Here is an 18,234-nt window from a genome sequence, read left to right as displayed (position 1 = left end):
GGCACTGAGTTTGAAGGTAGGCCTTGAAATACATCCACACGTACACCAACAATTGACTCAAATTATGTCAGTTAGCCTATCAGAAGCCTCTAAAGCCATGACATCATTTTCGGGAATTTTCCAAGCTGTTTAACTTCTTTGGGGTAGGGGGCAGTATTTTCATATCCGGATGAAAAGCACGCCCAGAGTAAACGACCTGCTACAAAGCCATAAAAGCTAGAATATGCATGTTATTAGTCGATTTGGATAGAAAACACTCTGAAGTTTCTAAAACTGTTTGAATGATGTCTGTGAGTATAACAGAACTCATATGGCAGGCACAAACCTGAGAAAAATCCGACCAGGAAGTGGGAAATCTGAGGTTGGTCGATTTTCAACTCAGCTCCTATTGAAGATACAGTGGGATATTGGAAATGTTGCACTTCCTAAGGCTTCCACTAGATGTCAACAGTCTTTAGAACTTTGTCTGATGCTTCTACTGTGAGGTGGGGACGAATGAGAGTGGAATGAGTCAGAGGTATGCCAGCAGCCACGAGCTGACCATGTGCGTTCACATGAGAGTTTGCTCCCATTCCATTTGCTTTTCTGAAGACAAAAGGAATTCTCCGGTTGGAACATTATTGAAGAATTATGTTAAAAACTTCCTAAAGATTGATTCAATACATCGTTTGACATGTTTCTACTGACTGTTACTGAACTTTTTGACATTGTCTGCTTTTAGTGAACGCGCTTCGTGACTTTGGATTTGTTTACTAAACGCGCTAACAAAAGTAGCTATTTGGACATAAATGATGGACATTACCGAACAAAACAAACATTTCTTGTGGAAGTGGGAGTCGTGGGAGTGCATTCTGATGAAGATCAGCAAAGTGAAGATTTATAATGCTATTTATGAATTTTGTTGACTGCATAATATGGCGGATATATGTGTCTTGATTGGGCTCTGAGCACCGTACTCAGATTATTGCATGGTTTGCTTTTTCCGTAAAGCTTTTTTGAAATCTGACACAGCGGTTGCAATAAGGAGAAGTGCATCTAAAATTCCATGCTTAACAGTTGTATCTTTTAGCAATGTTTATTATGAGTATTCCTGTAAATTGATGTGGCTCTCTGCAAAATCAAAGGATGTTTTGGAACTTCTGAACGTAAGGCGCCAATGTAAACTCAGATCTTTGGATATAAATATGAACTTTACCGAACAAAACATACATGTATTGTGTAACATGAAGTCCTATGAGTGTCATCTGATGAAGATCATCAAAGGTTAGTGATTATTTTTATCTATATTTCTGCTTTTTGTGAAGCCTCCCTTTGGCTGGAAAAATGGCTGTGTTATTCTGTGAATAGTCACTCACCTAACATAATCGTTTGATTTGCTTTGGTCGTAAAGCCTTTTTGAAAATCGGACACTGTGGCTGGATTTACAACAAGTGTATCTTTAAAATGGTGTAAAATACATGTATGTTTGAGGAATTTTAATTATGGGATTTCTGTTGTTTTGAATTTGGTAAACGGACTATTTCTCAGGTGCAAATGCTAGAATATGCATATAATTGACAGATTAGGATGGAAAACACTCCAAAGTTTCCAAAACTGTCAAAATATTGTCTGTGAGTATAACAGAACTGATTTTGCAGGCGAAAACCTGAGGAAATCCAACCCGGAAGTGCCTTTCATTAGAAAAAAGGGGGAAAAAACGCTGTTCCGTTGCCTGCCCCTCCATTTAAAAGGGGTATCAACCAGATTCCTTTTCCAATGGCTTCCTCAGGCTGTGACCAGGCTTTAGACATAGTTTCAAGCTTTTCTTTGGAAAAATGTGCGAGATTTTTCTAAACGCGTCAGGTGTCCTTTGATTAGTTCCTGCACGCGACAGATGTAGTTCGACATTTTCTTTCTCTGTAGTATTGAATAGGTTACCGTCCGGTTGAAATATTATCGATTATGTATGTTAAAAACAAGCTGAGGATTGATTATAAAAAACCTTTGTCATGTTTCTACGAACATTACGGATACTTTTTGAAATTTGTGTCGGCCCTCGCCTTCAGGACTGGAACGAGCCTGTGGTTTTCTGAAGATAACGCGCAAACCAAATGGCGGTTTTTGGTTATAAAACTAATCTTTATTGAACAAAAAGAACATTTGTGTAACTGGGAGTCTCGTGAGTACAAACATCCGAAGATTATCAAAGGTAAGCGATTAATTTTATTGCTTTTCTGACTTTCGTGATCAAGCTAATTTAAGGCTAGCGGTTCTTAGTGTTTTGTCTAGTGATTGATAAACTCAAACGCTTGGATTGCTTTCGCTGTAAAGCATATTTTCAAAATCTGACACGATAGGTGGATTAACAACAAGCTAAGCCGTGTTTTGGTATATTTCACTTGTGATTTCATGATTATAAATATTTTTTGTATTTATTTTATGAATTTGGCGCGCTGCAGTTTAGCGGTTGTTGTTGATAAATGATCCCGGTAACGGGATCCGTAGCGTCAAGAAGTTCTTATGGCTGAGATCCCGTTAACGGGATTGACTTGACAACAGCCAGTGAAAGTGCAGGGCGCCAAATTCAAACAACAGAAATCTCATAATTAAAATTCCTCAAACATACAAGTATTTTACACCATTTTAAAGATAAACTTGTTGTAAATCCAGCCACAGTGTCCATTTCAAAAAAGCTTTACGACGAAATCACACCAAACGATTATGTTAGGTCAGTACCTAGTCACAGAAAAACACACCAATTTTTACAGCCAAAGAGAGGAGTCACAAAAAGTAGAAAGAGATAAAATGAATCACTAACCTTTGATGATCTTCATCAGATGACACTCATAGGACTTCATGTTACACAATACATATATGTTTTGTTTGATAAAGTTCATATTTATATCCAAAAATCTTAGTTTACATTGGCGCGTTATGTTCAGTAATGTTTTGCCTCCAAATCATCCAGTGTTTTTGCAGAGTCACATCAATTTACAGAAATACTCATAATAAACATTGATAAAAAATATAAGTATTATACATGGAACTTTAGATAAACTTCTCCTTAATGCAACCGCTGTGTCAGATTTCAAAAATACTTTACGGAAAAAGCACACCCATGCAATAATCTGAGTACAGCGCTCAGAGCCCAAACAAGCCATACAGATATCCGCCATGTTGTGGAGTCAGAAGTCAGAAATAGTATTATAAATATTCACTTACCTTTGATGATCTTCATCAGAATGCCCACCCAGGAATCCCAGTTTTGTTCGATAACGTCCATCATTTGTTTAAATACCTCCGTTTTGTTCGCGCGGTTAGTTCCAAAATCCAAATTGATGATGCGCAGGTCAGACGAAAAGTCAAAAAATTCCATTACAGTTTGTAGAAACATGTCAAACGATGTATAGAATCAATCTTTAGGATGTTTTTAACATAAATCTTCAATAATGTTTCAACCGGAGAATCCCTTTGTCTTCAGAAATACGATGGAACGCAGGTTGCTCTCACGGGAGAGCGCATGACCAGCTCATGCCAGACTGAAAGAGCTCTCCTTCTTCACAGTAGAAGCATGAAACAAGGTTCTAAAGACTGTTGACATCTAGTGGAAGCCTTAGGAAGTGCAATATGACCCCAAAGACACTGTATATTGGATAGGCAAACCTACAAGCCTCAGATTTCCCACTTTCTGGTTGGATTTCTTCTCAGGTTTTTGCCTGCCATATGAGTTCTGTTATACTCACAGATATCATTCAAACAGTTTTATAAACTTCAGAGTGTTTTCTATCCAAATCTACTAATAATATGCATATCTTAGCTTCTGGGACTGAGTAGCAGGCAGTTTAATCTGGGCACCTTATTCATCCAAGCTACTCAATACTGCCCCCAGCCATAATTAACACAGGTGTGAGTGTTGACGAGGACAAGGCTGGAGATCACTCTGTCATGCTGATTGAGTTTGAGTAATAGACTGAAAGCTTCAAAAGGAGGGTGGTGCTTGGAATCATTGTTCTTCCTCTGTCATCCATGGTTACCTGCAAGGAAACGCGTGCCATCATCATTGCTTTGCACAAAAAGGGCTTCACAGGCAAGGATATTGCTGCCAGTAAGATTGCATCTAAATCAACCATTTATCAGATCATCAAGAACTTCAAGGAGAGCGGTTCAATTGTTGTGAAGGCGGCTTCAGGGCGCCCAAGAAAGGACCGCAAGCGCCAGGACCGTCTCCTAAAGTTGATTCAGCTGCGGGATCGGGGCACCACCAATACAGAGCTTGCTCAGGAATGACAGCAGGCAGGTGTGAGTGCATCTGGACGCACAGTGAGGCAAAGACTTTTGGAGGATGGCCTGGTGTCAAGAAGGGCAGCAAAAAAGCCACTTCTCTCCAGGAAAAATATCAGGGACAGACTGATATTCTGCAAAAGGTACAGGGATTGGACTGCTGAGGACTGGGGTAAAGTCATTTTCTCTGATGAATCCCCTTTCCGATTGTTTGGGGCATGCAGAAAAAAGCTTGTCCGGAGAAGACATGGTAAGCGCTACCATCAGTCCTGTGTCATGCCAACAGTAAAGCGTCCTGAGACCATTCATGTGTGGGGTTGCTTCTCAGCCAAGGGAGTGGGCTCACTTACAATTTTGCCTAAGAACACAGCCATGAATAAAGAATGGTACCAACACATCCTCCGAGAGCAACTTCTCCCAACCATCCAGGAACAGTTTGGTGATGAACAATGCCTTTTCCAGCATGATGGAGCACCTTGCCATAAGGCAAAAGTGATAAATAAGGAGCTTGGTGAACAAAAGATCGATATTTTGGGTCCATGGCCAGGAAACTCCCCAGACCTTAATCCCATTGAGAACTTGTGGTCAATCCTCAAGAGGCAGGTGGACAAACAAAAACCCACAAATTCTGACAAACTCCAAGCATTGATTATGCAAGAATGGACTGCCATCAGTCAGGATGTGGCCCAGAAGTTAATTGGCAGCATGCCAGGGGGAATTGCAGAGGTCTTGAAAAAGAAGGGTCAACACTGCAAATATTGACTCTTTGCATCAACTTCATGTAATTGTCAATAAAAGCCTTTGACACTTATGAAATGCTTGTAATTATACTTCAGTATTCAATAGTAACATCTGAAAAAAATATCTAAAAGACACTGAAGCAGCAAACTTTGTGGAAATTAATATTGTGTCACTCAAAACTTTTGGCCACGACTGTATAGTTTAACGCCGGATGTGGAAAACCGATGTCAAAGCTGCCGTGCATACCTGTATAACGTAGGTAGATGACGTAATAACGGCATGAAAAATTAAGCGCAACACAGCATTCCTAACCTAGCCCACAATGTCTGCTGTGAGGATCTATTTTGAAGTTTCAAAGTAAGATAACAAAAAGGCCATATGCAACGTTTGTGCTGCTATTATATTTTGAGGGGAGAAAGTGAAATCTTTCAATACCACAAACCTAATTACTCATTTGAAAGCACATCACCCCCAGAAGTTCAGCGACTACTTAGAACAAAAGCAGAACAAAAACTAAGCGCACACTTCCAACTACTAAACAAGTTCAAGTCGAGCAGTCATTTGAAAGGGTAAGAAAATTTCAGCGAGACAACTCAAAGGCAAAATCCATTAACACCGAGATAATGGAATTCATTGCCCTTGACAATCAACCGTTCCCTGTCGTGGATGATGTTGGCTTTCGCCCACAGGTCGAGCACCTCGAGCTCTGGTACACACTACCAAGTAGGCACTATTTTTCAGATGTTGCCCTACTGGATTTACACAATATTGTTGAAACGCACATCCATGAGCTACTTGCTATGGGCGTCACTGCTATTAGCTTCACGACTGACATTTGGACCAGCGATGTCAACCTCATGAGCATGCTGAGACTGACAGCACAGTGGGTTGACAAGGATTTCGTACTGAGGAAAGCTGTATCGCATGCTCAAGAATGTTCTGGTTCTCATACCGCTGCTGCCATTTCAATGGCATTTGAGAACATGTTTGAAACTTGGAAAATCCCCAAGAACAAAGTACACACTGTGCTACGTGATAATGCACGTAACATGACAAAGGCTTTGGAAGAATGCAGAGTCGTCAGTTTGCCATGCATGGCACACACGCTGCAACTGGCGGTGAACGAAGGTGTTTTGGCCCACATATCTGACAGTGGCAACAGGTAGAAAGATAGTGGGTTATGTTAAACACTCATAGTTAGCATACAGCCGCCTGCAAGCAATAAAGGAGCAGCTTGGAATGAAAACAAAAAGGCTTAAACCATACGTTTCCACCAGATGGAACAGTACGTTTTACATGATGGAGAGCCTGCTGGAACAGAAATGAGTACTTGGTGTGTACGCAGCCAGCTATGAGTTACCTGCAACAATCAGTACAAACCAGTGGACTCTCATTGAAAACATGAATGAATACACTCCTAGCTCCATTAGAACAACTGATTGGAGAAATAAGCTCATCAACTATGTTTGCAGCAGACGCGATACCGTCTGTCATGGCAGTTTTGTTGAGCAGGTGGTTCAATGCCATGACAGACCTTGGGGTTATGCACTGCATCCCAGTGCTAGCTGAGCCACTAGAGATTCTGGGTTCCAGTCCAGGCTCTGTCGCAGCTGGCCGCGACCAGGAGACCCATAGGTTTTGATGTTTTATGGCTAATGGGGACATACGTGTGTTTGTGTGTGTTTATGTGCGTGCGTGCGTGTGTGTATCTCTGTGAGAGAGACGTGTTGAATTTTCATTTTCTGTTACTATCTCAGCCAACATTTGCCAATGTTGATCTATGCCTAATGATACTTTGGAACGCAGGAATAATGCAATATGTTGTATTAAATGTACTAACCCCCCCCCGCCCTTCCCATTATTTGCAGATACTATCATACCTGACAGAACCTACTATTCCCAGGAATGAAGATGCACTTGGATACTGGAGAAGTAACAAGCACCGTGTTCCTTCCTAGCTAAAGCTGCTCGCAAGTATCTTGCTGCTCCCTGTACTAGTCTGAACAGTGAGCGCCTTTTCAGTGCAGCTTCACACATTGTAGACAAAAAAAGAAAAGAAAGACTCGTGACAAAGCCGAGCTGGTCCTATTCGTGAAAAAAAATCTCCCCCAAATGTTAAAATTGTAAATGGCAGTCATACTGTAACCCAGACATCTAGAGTCACTGGAAAGAAATTGACTAAGCCCTATGGCTTTTCTGCTGTTTATTCATGGCTGGTATAGGTCAAGAGTTTAATTTAATTTAAAACAAAGCAGTTTTGTTCTTTTGTTTATTTTTTTATTTCCTAAATGAAAGATGAGATGCATTGTAAATTTGCTCACATTTTACTAGTCAAGTCAGTTGAGCACATTTGAAAACTTTAAGTTGTGCCATTTATAGCAGTTTATGACAGCCTAGAGTCAGTCATTTCTTCAGGCAGTTAAAGATAAAATTATTACCTGCATTTTAGTTTAAAACAATATTTCTTTCAAAGCATTTTGAAGTTTCTCCATACAGTCAAGATTGGATAGTAAGAAGAGCCACCAACAACTTAACTATCTTTGTAAAGCGGGGCAGATAAAATTTGTGTCATGAATGTCTACGTTGTGATAAAATTCATGGATTTGTCATTTTTCTAATTTACAAGTTATTAAACAATCTGTTCCTAACTGAACAAATGAACAAATTACACTTTGTTTAAACTATTTAACTGAACTAGAATGCATAAAAGGCTGCAACATTTTTTAATATTAGTTATCGGTATCTGTATAAAGTTTTTTGGGCAAAGAAAATATTGGATATTGGTATCGGCCAACAATGTCATATTGGTGCATCCCTAATATGTACATATTACAAGGAATAGTGACCGATAATTAACAGTAACGTATGTGAGTCAAAAAAGTTTGTGTAAAAAGCGTTAATGCAGATAGTTAAATAGTTAACTAAATAGCTACCCGGACTAACTATTTACAGTTGCCTTCAGAAAGTATCCATAACCCTTGACTTATTCCACATTTTGTAGTGTTACAGCCTGAATTCAAAATCTATTAAATATATTTTTTTCCTCTCACCCATCGACACACAATAACCCATAATGAGAAAGTGAAAACCTTTTTTTTTTTTCAAATGTATTGAAAATGAAATAAAGAAATATCTGATTTACATAAGTATTCATACCCCTTTGCTATGACACTCCAAATTGAGTTCAGGTGCATCCAATTTCCTTTGATCATCCTTGAGATGTCACTACAACTTGATTGAAGTCCACCTGTGGCCAACTCAATTGTTCAGACATGATTTAGAAAGAAACACACCTGCCTATTGTCTTGACATGGCCCTCTTTGGGTACAGCGAGCACCATCCCCCTCTCTCTCTTCCGCCTACAACCAGGCTCTGTTAGGCAGGTCATAAATTCCTAGAGTAGTTTCTCTCCTCATTGCCAGAGTATAGAGAGAGTGAGGTTCACAGGAGCACAAAGGAACCTCTTCCACATCACAGAACTTGAGAACTGAACAATGTCCATGTTTTGGAGAATGTGTACATGGTTGGGGAAGAATCCAGCTACGAACTGGTCCATTTTGTACAATTTTGTGAAACTCATGAGACACAATACAGCCACATTACCATAACTCTGTAACTAAACTCTGTAACTCATAACGATTTTTGAAATTATGTCATTTGATTTTAACTTCTTAGCGCTAGAGGTCAGAATTTTTTATTTTCTTAAAATAACATTCCCAAGGTAAACAGACATTTTCTCTGGCCCAGATCGTAGAATATGCATATAATTTACAGATTAGGATAGAAAACAACCCAAAGTTTCCAAAACTGTCAAAATATTGTCTGTGAGTATAACAAAACGTATTCTGCAGACGAAAACCTGAGAAAATCTAACCCAGACGTGATCTTTATTTTTTTTATCTGTGTTTCCTGGACCGTCTTTCTTCCATTTAAAGGGGTATCAACCAGATTCCTTTTCCAATGGCTTCCTCAGGCTGTGACCAGGCTTTAGACATAGTTTCAGGCTTTTATTTTTAAAAATGAACGAGATTCTTCAAAAGTAGTCAGGTGTCCTCCGAATAGTTCCTGCGTGCGCGAGAGGAGCTCTCCATTTTCCTTTTGTCTCTTAATGAATAGGTTATGGTCCGGTTGAAATATTATGTTTGTTAAAAACAACCTGAGGATTGATTATAAAAACATTTGACATGTTTCTACGACCATTACGGATTCTTTTTGGAATTTGTCGAACGGAACAAGGCTTTGGTTCTGAACATATCACAAAAACGCCATTTGGGTTGCGCGTTACAAGTAATATTTATCGAACAAAAAGAACATTTGTTGTGTAACTGGGAGTCTCGTGAGTGCAAACACCCGAAGATTGTCTAAGGGATTCATTTTATTGCTTTTCTGACCATGCTAATTTGGGGCTAGCTGTTGTAGCATTGATTGCTACACTCACAAAAGCTTGGATTTCTTTCGCTGTAAAGTATATTTTCAAAATCTGACATGATAGGTGGATTAACAACAAGCTAAGCTGTGTTTTGGTATATTTCAATTGTGATTGCATGATTATAAATATTTGTAGTAATATTTTTGCATTTGGCGCCCTGCAATTCTACCGGTTGTTTAGGAAAGTGATCCCGCTAACGGGATTCGTAGAGCAGAGAAGTTAAACTGTTTAATGAAGGAAACTCCAATTCCCTTTGGAGTTTAATTAAATCATTGACCCGCCCCATGAGCACAGACATTGATCTGGCGTCATGGGACAGCCCCTTTCTATTTTTACGAATATAACCCCCTTCCTGAAGGATTTCTTATTAGACCAGCTTACCTAGATTACCACGAGGGGGCTAAGGTTTGAGTAGATTGCTGAATTTTTTAACCATACCACATGGTTAAACTCTGAGACTATCGATCCGACAGAATAAGAGAACATCTTTGATACTAATTACTAGTCTGCAGCTAGGAATTCTATACCACTGAATGCGAAGGCCGACAACCGCCGAAACATCTATTCTATAAGAACATTTCTGAATGTTACTCTGAAGTAGCCATTCTAACCAAAAGACTCCAGGGACGCAGAGAGAGGAGCGGATGAACTTCCAACAGAGATCATGACGACACACTGAGCATAAATATATATATTGATTGCAATTATTCCAAAATGAGTGAGCGTTCATGTGCAAAGGATTAGTATTTCAATGGTTATAATTAACAACTTTGTAGTGTCTTATCTTTCGCGCCCTTCTCAGTCCCGTTGTCTACCAAGCCGTGATACCGGTTTAGCCCACCAGGGCACATCCCCTATCATTTCCTTGTAACCATATCTACTTTGTTTGTTTGTTTGTTTGTGCATTTCTGTGATTATTTAGTTAGTTAATAAATAAATGATTGAGACAATTGATGTATGGAGGATTCTTAGTGAAGACTGGGTTCGTGCAGATAACCAACAATTTACGACATTTGGAATGAGACTAACGTGAGGTAAAGAATAATTCATTAATTAGAAGACTAATTGATCACATATTAAAATATCTGAAAGTTATATTAGGAAAATTATAACTTTGTAATCTGAATATTTTCCTTGGTGCCCCGACTTCCAAGTTAATTACATTTACCTGATTAGTTAATCACGTAATAATAATTAGAGAATTGATTTGATAAACTAACAGTCTTCAGTTTAATAATGCCAAAGACACGACACTATATAAGGTCCCACAGTTGACAGTGCATGTCAAGGCAAAAATCTCAGAGAACACAGTGGTCTCCATCATTGGGGAATGGAGAAAATATGAAACTACCCAGACTCTGCCTAGAGCTGGATGTCCGACCAGACTGAGCAACCAGGTAAGAAGGACCTTGGTCAGGTGGGTGAACCCAATGACCACTCTGACAGAACTACAGTTCCTTGGCTGAGATGGGAGAATCTGCCAGAAGGAAAACAGTCTCTACAGCACTTCACCAATCTAGGCTTTATAGGAGAGTGGCCAGACGGAAACCATTCCTGACAAAAAGGCCCATGAAAGACTCAGAGCATAAAGCAAAATATTCTGCAGTCTGATGAGTCAAAAATGTAACTTTTTTGCCTGAATATAAAGAGCTACCAGGCACAGCTCATCACCCGTCTAACACCATGTCTACCGTAAAGCATAGTGATGGCAGCATCATGCTATGGGGATGCTTTCAGCAACAGTGACTGGGAGACTGGTAAGGATAGAGGGACCAATGAATGAAGACAAATAAAGGGAAATCCTTGATGAGAACCTGCTTCAAAGTGCAAATGACCTTAGACTTGTGCGAAGATTTACGTTCCAGCAGGACAATGACCCCAAGCATACAGCCAAAGCAACGCTGGAATGGCTGCAGAACAAGAATGTGAAAGCTCTTCCAAAGCTCCAAAGAATGTGATAGCCTTGCCAAAGCCCAGACCTGAATCCCACTGAAAATCTGTGGAAAGACATGAAGGTTGCTGTTCACCGCCACTCCCCATCTCAGAGCTTGAGAAAATCTACAAGGAAGAATGGGAGAAAATCCCCAAATCCAGGTATGCAAAGCTGATACAGACATACCCAAGGCGACTCAAAGCTGTATTTAATTTTCACTTTCTTAGAGGGTATGTAGATGGGTGAGAATAAAAATAAAATAAAAAATTGAATTCAGGCTGTAACACAACAAAATGTGGAATAAGGGTATGAATACTTTCTGAAGGCACTGTAGCAGTCTTATGACTTGGGTCTGTTCAGGTTCCTGTTGCGAGTAAACAGGGACAACAGGAGAGGACTGAGCACGCACCCCTGAGGGACCACCATGTCGAGGGTCAGCGTGGATGTGTCGTTGCCTACACTCACCACCTGGGGGCGGCCCGTAAGGAATTCCAGGATCCAGTTGCAGAGGGAGGTGTTCGGTCCCAGGGTCCTTAGCTTCGTGATGAGCTTGCAGGGCGCTCTGGTGTTGAACGCTGAGCTGTAGTCAATGAACAGCATTCTCACATACGTGTCCCTCTTGTCCAGGTGGGAAAGAGCAGTGCAGTGGAGAAATTGCATCATCTGTAGATCTGTTGGGGCGGTATGTGAATTGGAGTGGGTCCAAGGTGTCTGAGATGATGTTGAAGTTGTCACACCCTGATCTGTTTCACCAGTCTTTGTGATTGTCTCATTTGCACATTTGTGATTGTCTCATTTGCACATGCACATTTGTGGTCTGCTGGTGGTCATTTTGCAGGGCTCTGGCAGTGCACCTCCTTGCACAAAGGCGGAGGTAGCGGTCCTGCTGCTGGGTTGTTGCCCTCCTACGGCCTCCTCCACGTCTCCTGATGTACTGGCCTGTCTCCTGGTAGCGCCTCCATGCTCTGGACACTACGCTGACAGACACAGCAAACCTTTTTGCCACAGCTCGCATTGATGTGCCATCCTGGATGAACTGCACTACCTGAGCCACTTGTGTGGGTTGTAGACTCCGTCTCATGCTACCACTAGAGTGAGAGCACCGCCAGCATTCAAAAGTGACCAAAACATCAGCCAGGAAGCATAGGAACTGAGAAGTGGTCTGTGGTCACCACCTGCAGAATCACTCCTTTTTTGGGGGTGTCTTGCTAATTGCCTATAATTTCCACCTTTTGTCTATTCCATTTGCACAACAGCATGTGGAATTTATTGTCAATCAGTGTTGCTTCCGAAGTGGACAGTTTGATTTCACAGAAGTGTGATTGACTTGGAGTTACATTGTGTTGTTTAAGTGTTCCCTTTATTTTTTTGAGCAGTGTATTTCCGTCATCTGTGACGTATATAAAGAGCACATTTGGAAGGCAAACTCAAAAGTGTATACATTTCAACTCTACATCTGACATGGTACAGGTGTCTTCTTTTTTTACACCCATAACCATGTGTGTGAGGTGTATACTTTTGTTTCAAAGTAGATTTGTTAAACGCTACCAAGAATCAGTCTGTGCGACCCTGGATTATCCCACTGCAGTCAAAGGTTAATGAAGCTGGTGACTGATGTGGTAAACTCCTCCTCAATGCCATTGGATGAATCCCGTAACATAGTCCAGTCTGTGCTAGCGAAACAGTCCTGTAGCTTAGCATTCACTTCAACGGACCACTTCGGTATTGAGCGTGACACTGGTACTTCCTGTTTGAGCTTTTGCTTGTAATAAGGAATCAGGAGGATAGAGTTATTATCAAGGCGAGACCCAAATGCAGACACAGGAGGCAGATGGTTGGAGTCTTACAATGTTTATTAATCCAATAGGGTAAGGCAAGAGAATGGTCATGGACAGGCAAAAAGGTCAAAACCAGATCAGAGTCCAGGAGGTACAGAGTGGCAGGCAGGCTCATGGTTAGGGCAGGCAGAATGGTCAGGCAGGTGGGTATAAAGTCCAGAAACAGGCAAAAAGGTCAAAACCAGGAGGACTAGAAAAAGGAGAATGCAAAAAGCAGGAGAACGGGAAAAACGCTGGATAACTTAGAAACATACAAGACGAACTGGCACAGAGAGACAGGAAACACAGGGATAAATACACTGGGGAAAATAAGCGACACCTGGAGGGGGTGTAGACAATAACAGGTGAAACAGATCAGGGCGTGACAGTTATGGTCAGATTTGCCAAATAGAGGGCGAAGGAGAGCGTAGTATGCTTTTCTGTGTGTGGAGTAAAGGTGATCTAGAGTTGTTCACCTCTAGTTGCACAGGTGACATTAGGTAGGACAGATTTCAGTTTTTCTGCATTAAAATCACCGGCCATAGGAGCGCCTCCTCTGGATGAGCATTTTCTTGTTTGCTTATGGCCTTATACAGCTCGTTGAGTGCGGTCTTAGTGCGAGCATTGGTTTGTGGTGATAGATAGAAAAACATAGATGAAAACGCTCTTGGTAAATAGTATGGTCTACAGCTCGTCCAATTTGGTCTCCAGTGATTGTACACTCGCCAATAGAACAGAGGGTAGAGACGGTTTATGTACTCGCCGACGTATAGTAGCTTTGTCAGGGTGCCCGCACGTCGGCTTCTCTTAGGGCCTGGTCCGGGGTGAGCAGTATGTCCTGCACCTCTGACTCGTTGAAGTAGAAATCTTCTTCCAAATCGAGGTTGGTTATCACTGTTCTGATTTCTATACATTATATTTTCAGTCATAGGAAACGATGGTGGAAACATTATGTCCAAAAAAAAAAAAAAAATCAAATTAGACAGGAGCCTGTAAAATGGCAACTATCCATTGCAGCTCAATTTTCATAAATCAAACAATGGCAGGGATTACAAGGCTATAAAGAATGTGAGCAGCCAGACTGGGCCAAGTCATTTAGCTAGGAGGAGCTCAGAGAGAGGAGAGTGTGGGAACAGTCAATGCTGTAATGACGTGAGAGAGGTCACAGCGGACATCGGTATAGTAGCCTGAAGGACACTCATGAAACAAACATCCTCTGCATGACTAATTTGAATCATTGGAACTTGGAAAGATATCAACACCACTTTTTATTTTGATGACAACTACTCTGAGTTCATCAAGTCCAGTGGTCATGAATTATATCACTTGGCCATGACGTTATTGATCATATTAAAGGCCTACTCTGTGTAAAAATGTATAATATAACTCAACCTGAAAACTGCTGATGTCATGATGCTATGAATCATTGAAATCATGTTGAAATGGCTGCAACCTCAGCTGTACACAGAGAAAAGCAGGAACAGATATAGAAGAATGCCCATCTCTCCATGGTATGTGTCAACACTTCTGTAATTGCACCCAATGTTTCTGTCTTATGCATTGTAAGTATCGTTTTTCTTTGCAGCTTTTCATATCAGAAACCTTGTGGTTTTTCAAAAAGAGGAAAAGAAAGTGAGAACAGGGCAGCAAATGCTTACCCTAATATCTAAAACAGGGTTGAGGTTACCATCATTTTCTCAAAATGGAGGAAACTTGAGTGGGGCTGCTAACAAGGCCTACGGTATGACTTCATATTTCAGGGTTTCCAGTGGAGGCTTAGAAAGCCATTGTTGGATTCCAATTCTGGAGAAAACATAGCTAGAGCCCTGGAGGTGTTGCATCATGCTGTACCATCGGTGCTTCATGGTGATGATATTATTCAATGTAATATTGGTACAATTATGACACAGCTGGCTTACAGTGACATCCTGTACATACTGAGAGCATGAACATGCTGCTTATCTGGTGAATTACACAAAACACTTAATAAAGTTCTGCAACCCATGCTCTGACACTTGAAACACACTTGATAGCTACCCATTTTCCATAACTGCACTGTAGAATACAACAATTCCAGTATGTGAAAAATGTGCATCTATAAAATGTATACAAACAAGGATAGACTTGATACATGATCCACCACAAACAAAATGACTATTCTTTCTTAAAGAAAAGTACCACCATAGCTCTCCAAGTTGGGTAGTTATATGATTTATAGTTTTAAAAGGGTGGTTGATGTTAATAAAAGCAACATTGAGTGGCTGAAGTCTACATCTTGAAGTATTTTGGCAGTGTAGGCCATCCTCCTGTATCACTGTCACATCTCAGCTTGATAGCTAGCTACTGACCTCGGCTAACGCGTTGCTTCTCTCCAGACAGGATTCCTGGTGTGTCAATTATACTAATGCCCTGGAGGACCTGGTTAGGCATCTGGGAGCAGATGAACCTACAGGAATACAGGAGCAAAGAAAATAACAGAGTAGCATTAGTATTAAAAATACAGTAGAGAAGAAAACACAACACTCGTAATAGACACGAAGGCCAGCTATAGAAAACACCCCGATTTTAACTTATATTGTCAAAACATACTGAGACGTTTTATTTTCTACCCCATCCATTGCTTTTTCTATTTGGTATGTTTTTGATTTGGAGGAACAGTGATGAGTATTCAACCATTCAATCAGATCTGATGAAAATATAGTGTTAATGAAAGCTGTATATCTGTCTGGTTGGCAGCAAGGCCAATACACGTCTCAATGTCTATTGTTTTTGGCAGGAAGGATTTATAGAATGCAGTATGTAGTATGCAACCATGTACAGTACCAGTCAAAAGTTTGGACACACCTATTCATTCAAGTTTAAATGTTGTTTTTTTATACTATTTTCTACATTGTAGAATAATAGCGAAAACATCAAAACTATGAAATAACACATATGGAATCATGTAGTAACCAAAAAAGTGTGAAACAAATCAAAACATTTTATATATGACATTCTTCAAAGTAGCCTCCCTTTGCCTGGATGACAGCTTTGCACACGCTTGGCATTAGCTCAACCAGCTTCATGAGGAATGCGTTTCAATGAACAGCCTTGTTAAAAGTTTATTTGTGGATGCGTTTGAGCCAATCAGTTGTGTTGTGACAGGGTAGGGGTGGTATACAGAAGATAGCCCTACTTGGTAAAATACCAAGTCCATATTATGGCAAAAACAGCTCAAATAAGCAAAGAGAAACGACAGTCCATCATTACCTTGGTCAGTCAATCCGGAACATTTCAAGGACTTTGAAAGTTTCTTCAAGTGCAGTCGCAAAAAAAAAAGAAACCACTACTAAAGGACAACAATAATAAGAAGGGGGGGGGGGGGGGGGGGGGGGACATACTCCAAGTGACATCTTGTGTGACGCACATTAAAGTGCCCGGGAAACAATGAGCTATGTCGGAGGTTCTCTGGAAAGGAGGAGACGTCCACTGTTCTGTCAGGAATGTCTTTGACCTTAACTTGGGCAACGGTCATAGAAGTACTTACCCATTTCCCCTGGATTATAAATATCTGGAAAAAGGAAACATGCTTCGGCCAAGTGTTGTTTGGCTAAAATTATATCTACGAGAGACTCTTGACTGAGCCCACAACAGACAGCCAAGCCAACAACAGACAGCCAAGCCAACAACAAATAGTGTGCACTACAACTAACGAAAGGTGACAAAGTCCCTGCTTCCTCCTAACTGTTTGTGGAAGAAAATGACAGCTATGTCAAAAGGCTGGGCTGACAGGAAGCAATGGGACAAAACTACCAAAACTATCCCTAACCTCCTAAGTTTAAAAAAATCATGATTACATAAACCAACTGGATCTGCTTTGTAAATCACTCTCGGGAACATAGGGGACAAATCAACAAACCTTGGAACTACAAGGAGGAAAAAGCACATGTTATTTTGCACAGCATGCAGGAATGCATGCTCGGATGAATGTCCTCAACAAAACAATGCCTACAATGTGAAACAAAAATGTAATTTCAAGTACGTGTTCTCGCTTCACAAGAAGAATGACTTATTACAGCTGTTTTAATGAATAGGGCCCCCGTGTCACTAATATCAGATTTATTAGGACAAAGTGAGAGAGGGAGGTAAATGTAGGTAAGATAAACGATAATATGAACCCATAACACATGACAGGGGCAGTGGTGTCTGGTTGTAATCAAGCAATACTCATATCTAAGGAAATGTCTTAACCTTGAGTTATCAGCTGAACAATTCAACATCTCTCTGCTCAAGCCTTTACCAAGGCTCAGATGCCTTTTTATGTCATGGAAAATTCCACATGCCACAGCAATTCATAAAAAAATGAAACCACCATGTTGAGAATATCTTACACCCACAGAGATCCTTTAAATTGTGTAATGTGATTTTATGTTTATACCTGTGTAGTAATACTGCAATTACTATGGTTAGAATATTGTTGTTACATAATGTAGTAACAACTTTGTAAGAGCAACTTAATGTAAAGTGTTACCAGTAATAAACACAAATTGTCCACTTTACCTGTTGAGGAAAGCGTTTCCAAAAGCGTTGAGTTTACGGAAGGGTTTCTTGGGGTCGACCACCAGAGCGTTACCAGGGACAATCCCCTCGTTCTCCCCGTACATGACAGCGATGAAGCCATCTGTTGTGGGCTCTGGGCCAATCCGCATGCCTGGGAAGTCCTGCTCCAGCAGGTACCTGGAACAGAAGAGAGTAAGAGTAAAACACCACTGTTTTGTGATACCTTTATTGCCCATTACAGCAATACATCCGGACACCAGATACACCATATCAATGCATCCGGACACCAGATACACCATATCAATAAATCAACACATCCAGGTACACCATATCAATACATCCAGACACTAGATACACCAAATCAATACAGCAACACATCCAGATACACCATATCGATACATCAACACTTCCAGATACACCATATCGATACATCCAGACACTAGATACACCATATCGATACATCCAGACACTAGATACACCATATCGATACATCAACACATCCAGATACACCATAT

At 40.7% G+C, this 18,234-nt stretch overlaps 1 protein-coding gene across 1 annotated transcript in view; it reads right to left on the bottom strand.

Moving 5' to 3' along the window:
- The window catches only part of LOC129813096 (EH domain-containing protein 4-like), a 42,587-nt gene that overhangs the window by 21,240 nt on the left and 3,113 nt on the right, over positions 1–18,234 (bottom strand). The window contains exons 2-3 of the mRNA XM_055865277.1: positions 17,720–17,896; positions 15,529–15,626 (exon numbers count right to left, since the gene is read on the bottom strand). Of these exons, the coding sequence (XP_055721252.1) occupies positions 15,529–15,626; positions 17,720–17,896 (275 nt within the window). The remainder of the gene's footprint in view (positions 1–15,528; positions 15,627–17,719; positions 17,897–18,234) is intronic.

Source organism: Salvelinus fontinalis, chromosome 16 (genome assembly GCF_029448725.1).
Source record: "Salvelinus fontinalis isolate EN_2023a chromosome 16, ASM2944872v1, whole genome shotgun sequence".
Taxonomy (NCBI): domain Eukaryota; kingdom Metazoa; phylum Chordata; class Actinopteri; order Salmoniformes; family Salmonidae; genus Salvelinus; species Salvelinus fontinalis.
This window is presented reverse-complemented; position numbering and strand designations above follow the sequence as displayed.